Raw genomic sequence first — 5,024 nt, forward strand, 5'->3', positions numbered from 1 at the left:
ATGAGGGGAAGGGTGGCAGGAGATGGAGTCAGCGAGGCTGCAGCAGGTAACTCAATGTCGTACTGGCAAGAGATGGCTTGGAACAGAATAATGCAATGATGTTAGTTAGTGATGCAACACCAGCAGCATCTGCAGATAGAATGCATGTGGAATGTGAGAGAAAGGAAGACAAAGTTGATTCTGGTTTATGTCACAGCAAATGGCAGCACAGAGTGGCCATTGACTGAGATGGGGGGAATAACAGAAAGGCTAGTGTACTTTTTGGAAGTGGAGGAGCTCAGTTTTAGATCTGTTAGGATGGATGCAATATTGACAGCCTTTACGACTGAATGAGATCACGTGGGGGAGAGAGGAGAAGACAGGGTAGGAGAGGAGAGGAGAAACCTGAAGACTGAATTGTGAAGCATAGACGAGTTCAAGGACATGATACAGATCCAGCAAGGAGACCAAAAAGGAACAACCAGTGAACTCAGGTGAAAACTAGAAGGGGGCTTTCTCCAGAAAGCCAGTTTACCTCTTTAGTATTCACAGGGGACGACAAATAGTAGCAGACTCTAAATCATATAAATTCTATTGAGGCTAGTTTGGAAATAGCAAAAATAGGAAATGTAAAAGATGGCCACAAAGATAAAAAACACAAGGATTTCTGAGAGGCCCTGTAGACAATATGAGAATTGGGAGCAGGTAAGGGAGTTGTGAACAGAAAAACTAAACTCTAACTTCAAGTAAGATGTGACCCCTACTTCCTCCTTCATAAGTCTTTATATGTGATATAAGGAAAAGGTTTAATCCACCACAATATAATAATTCAAAAAAGTTTATATCAACTATTCAAGGAGAATTATAACATTCCTGCATAGTAATTGAGGCAAATACGTTACTGTAAAGAAATATAATTTAATTATGTTTTCTCTCCAGAGTTTCCCTTGAGATATCTAAAAATCTATTTCTAAGTACCTATTATGTATATGAGTGTGTGTGTGTGTGTACGCACTCAGCATCACGCTTTAAAGAGCTAAAAGCTTTCCAGAAAGTGTGAATTATGTGTTTGTGGGTCTATTTTTGTGAATGCAAAAAATAAATTTGTTGGATAGTGAGTTTATGAGTAGTAGATAAATTTATTCACATATTTTTGTAAAGGTTAGAGTTTATTACCCATTCATGTACTACTGAGTTAAAGCATTAGAAGACAGTTAAAATAAAGTCTTAATGGCACCTGACCAGTAGGAGTTTTGGTCCTGGTCTAAACACTTTATTGCTGTTTCAGCATCAACTGGGTAAGCGGACCAACAAAAAGAAAAATGATGTTTGCAACATTACCATTTTGCGACAAATATATATACATGTTTGTATTCCTAAGTTTCCAATGCACCTTGCAGTTTTATCCAGTATGAATGCAACACTATTTGCATTTGAGAGAAGTTTGTAACAACCCCAAAACTACTTGTTAATATAGCTTAGTTTTTTCAGTCTTGTCAAGTCTTTCTTTTGTAGGGTAAGATGATCAGCAGTCCTGGAGCAAGCCTGACTGGCTGTGGTCTACCAGTGTTGTAATGAAAACAGGGCAAGTTGTATAAGACGTACTTACTAGAAAAGATCATAAAATTATCAGAACATCTCATTCATTTTCAGGTGGCAATCTTTCCCTTCTTTCCTCACACTAAATCACATTACTTTGTGTTTAAAGTAAAATGTACTTTGAAATCCATATGTAAATTTGAAAAAGCACTTTTTTATTTTAAGTGAAACATTTATTCACACTTCATATGTTGACGTGCCAGTGGCGATTTGGGCTGAGTTTTCAGAAAAGGAATTTTTTAGCTTTTATGTTCTCTGTTTTTGGGTGTTGGTTGGTTTGTTTTTTTTTACCTAAAAGATATTTAGTATTACTTATTCTATTATCAGACAAATGTGCATGAATTCTAGTCATGTTTTTCTTTTGATTCATGAAGAATGGACACTTTTGCTGGATGTTTAACATTTTCATGGTTGTCATGTAATTATTAAAATTTTAACATAATCAGTGTGAGGCATTGTTAGTTCATCAAAAACCAACCATATTTATTTGTTGACTATTATTGGTAGTATTTAGTTGTGATATTCTATCCTTGAATAGAAACTTACAAATAATTATAAATAGGCATTTATAACCACCTGAAAATAAGTTCCAATCATCTAGATAATGGATAGACTTACTTACATTTATAAAATAAATAGGTTAAATTTTTTTTTTCTGATTCAGTTTCAGCCCATCTTGTGTCATGGAAGGACTCGATGATTACCGCTGCACAGCTTGTCCACATGGATACGAGGGCCAGTACTGTGAACGGTATGAACAGTCATGATATATAGAGAATCATGATACATAGAGATCGTATAATAAAGGGTCACAATAGAAAAGTATTTATTATTTTCATATTCTCTAATTGTTTATATGCTTTCAAAATTATTTTTATATCTGACTTTGAAGAAACAAACTATTTCACAATTAACTAATTTATGTTTTAAGATACATATATATGTAGAGAAAGAGAGAGAGAAGTTTTATAAGAACAAATAAATCAATTTCCAAAAGCTTATCAGTAGTTAATAATAAACTGCTGGCCACACTTAATTCTCATTTTAGTTCAGTAGAAAATATTAGCTAGCATTTATTGCATTCATGTCACTGTTCTGAGAATGATGGCACTACACAAGCGAGTGTATTCATAACTCACAATATAAATGATATCAAGCATTCTTAATTTGAACAACCCAAACAATAAAGTGTTTGTCATTCAGTTTTCCTTTTCAACAGGCAGAGTCTTTAAATACTTCCTCTTGCCATACTTTTTACAATATCTGATAATGCATGTATGCAGCTATTAAATTGAATTCTAACTGTCATACAAATGGTAAATTAAGAAGCACAATTCCACACTGTCTAGAAAGGTTGTAATTAATATCTTCTGGATTCATATTTTCTACAAAATCAGTATCCTTGATATTAAAGTTATCACCACTATTTTTAGTATGTTTTAGGTATCATCTGTAAAATAACAGAAAGTAACTAATATTATTAACATTATATGCACATAATAATTTTAGCATAAGTGATAATAGTATAAAGTTTTATAAAGATCTGTGGACATGCCTAACTCCCCCAACTTAGCTTGTCCCATTTTTCTTATCTATACCATCAGTATAGCTGATGCTCTACGTACTTTATACTAACATTATGAAGATCAAGTGTGCAGAGGATACTGTTGGTACCCTGCCTAATCACCTACACAGATAACTCCTCTCCCATAGAGGGGTAAAAGGCCTGAGAGTTGAACCCATCTTCTTCCAGTGATTCATAGCTAATGACTAACTGGTATGAGAGTACAAAAGTCCAGCTCCTTTGCCCCAAAACTGAACAAATTTTGAGATGCTATTTATGCTCCAGAGTTTTCCATGGAGTCAGGCTGGGAAATTACCTGGAATCATACCATTGCTTGGATCCTTTCTTTCCCATGTCCTGATTCACCCACCCCTTTGCTAGATTTTTTCGGATCACTTCCTTAAATTATTAATCTCTTTGCAAATCTAAACCAATATTAATTAATTAATTAAATAAATTTACCCATTTAAGAATCTTCTTTTGGTATAGCCAGTGATGGGTGTGTTCATATGGAAATAAGTAAATGACTAAATAAGTAAACCCAAGTTTTATAAATTCCAATATAGTTTCTATAAGCTTACAAAATATATTTCCGAATAATTCTATATGTGGTAACTCTAAACATTATATCTAATACTTGCATGCATGTATACAGAGGGTGCCAAAAAATGTATACACATTTTAAGAAAGGAAAAAACTATTAAAATTGTAATACTCAATATGTACCAATAACAAAACATGAATACAAGTCACGTTTGACTTCTGCAATTACAAGAGGTGCTCAAAGTGGTTACCATCAACATCCAGACACTTCTGATTACAGTGAAAACTACTGCTTGAGTAACACTGACCAAAGTGTCCACTTGTATATGTTTTTTTGTCACCCCCAGCATATATATCAGGGCATTCATAATTTCCATGTCAGTAGAAAATAGCAGCAATTAAGTAACCCAAAGCATTACAAAATGAAAAAGTATTTTCATTTGTTTTGGAGATATATACATCACTTGAGAATATATATATATATATATATATATGTATATGTATATGTATATATATATATATAATGTATATTAATATCCACCAGTGTGCTTTGGTATTCATGCTTAGGCTAATATTAATTTCATGCCCTTGTAAACTCCGGTAGGATGATGACTAAAGGCATCCCTGATCACCAAGGAAATTATCTGCAGTAATTTATGAAAAAAATGTTTGACAGCACAGCTACATTTATAAATTGAAGTTACTACTATCTATGAAAGCATGTATATAGAAAAGACTAGCAGGGTACACTGAAATGTCAATTAGTGTATTAAGGCAGCGTGATTACAGAAAATTTTTACTATCCATTAATGTTTAATCAATAAGAATTGGCAGTTTATATAGCACATAGATGAGCAGGGTCATACACCTGAATTGTTTTTGCAGTTCTCAAATGTTGTTATAGCTTTACATTTATCATCTCTAACATAAGTGATCAGGTTCTATTTCCCTGAAAAATTGCTTTTATTCAGCTAAATTAAACCAAAGGTCTTGGTTAAATTTTTATTGTAACCTTCCAAATAAATTTGTTCCACTTCTGAGAGCTTCTTAAATTATTTAAATCACCTTATGACCTGCCCAAATTCATCAGCTCAGGTCTAAAACTGCTTAAATGTCTTGAGTGTCCCTGTTATGTAAAAACCCCTCCCCATGCTTTACCTTAGTTACTCTTATAATAAATTCTTCGAGCGTTTAATCAATCTGAACCTGCTTAGAATAGAATTTTTTTCACCTGCAAATGTTAAGGAACAGTTTAAATGGATTTATTTAAATGCCACTTTTATTGAGCATTTGTAATATTATATTGGAAATAAAATAACAAAACCATAAATGTATAGAA

The 5,024-nt window shown here is 33.1% G+C and overlaps 1 protein-coding gene across 1 annotated transcript in view; it reads left to right on the forward strand.

Moving 5' to 3' along the window:
- LAMA2 (laminin subunit alpha 2) overlaps positions 1 to 5,024 on the forward strand; it is a gene marked incomplete at its 5' end in the record, with an annotated part of 435,223 nt that overhangs the window by 279,903 nt on the left and 150,296 nt on the right. The window contains one exon of the mRNA XM_019630849.1: positions 2,243 to 2,329. Coding sequence (XP_019486394.1) covers positions 2,243 to 2,329 — 87 coding nt within the window. The remainder of the gene's footprint in view (positions 1 to 2,242; positions 2,330 to 5,024) is intronic.

This window comes from Hipposideros armiger, unplaced genomic scaffold (assembly GCF_001890085.2).
Source record: "Hipposideros armiger isolate ML-2016 unplaced genomic scaffold, ASM189008v1 scaffold_957, whole genome shotgun sequence".
NCBI lineage: Eukaryota > Metazoa > Chordata > Mammalia > Chiroptera > Hipposideridae > Hipposideros > Hipposideros armiger.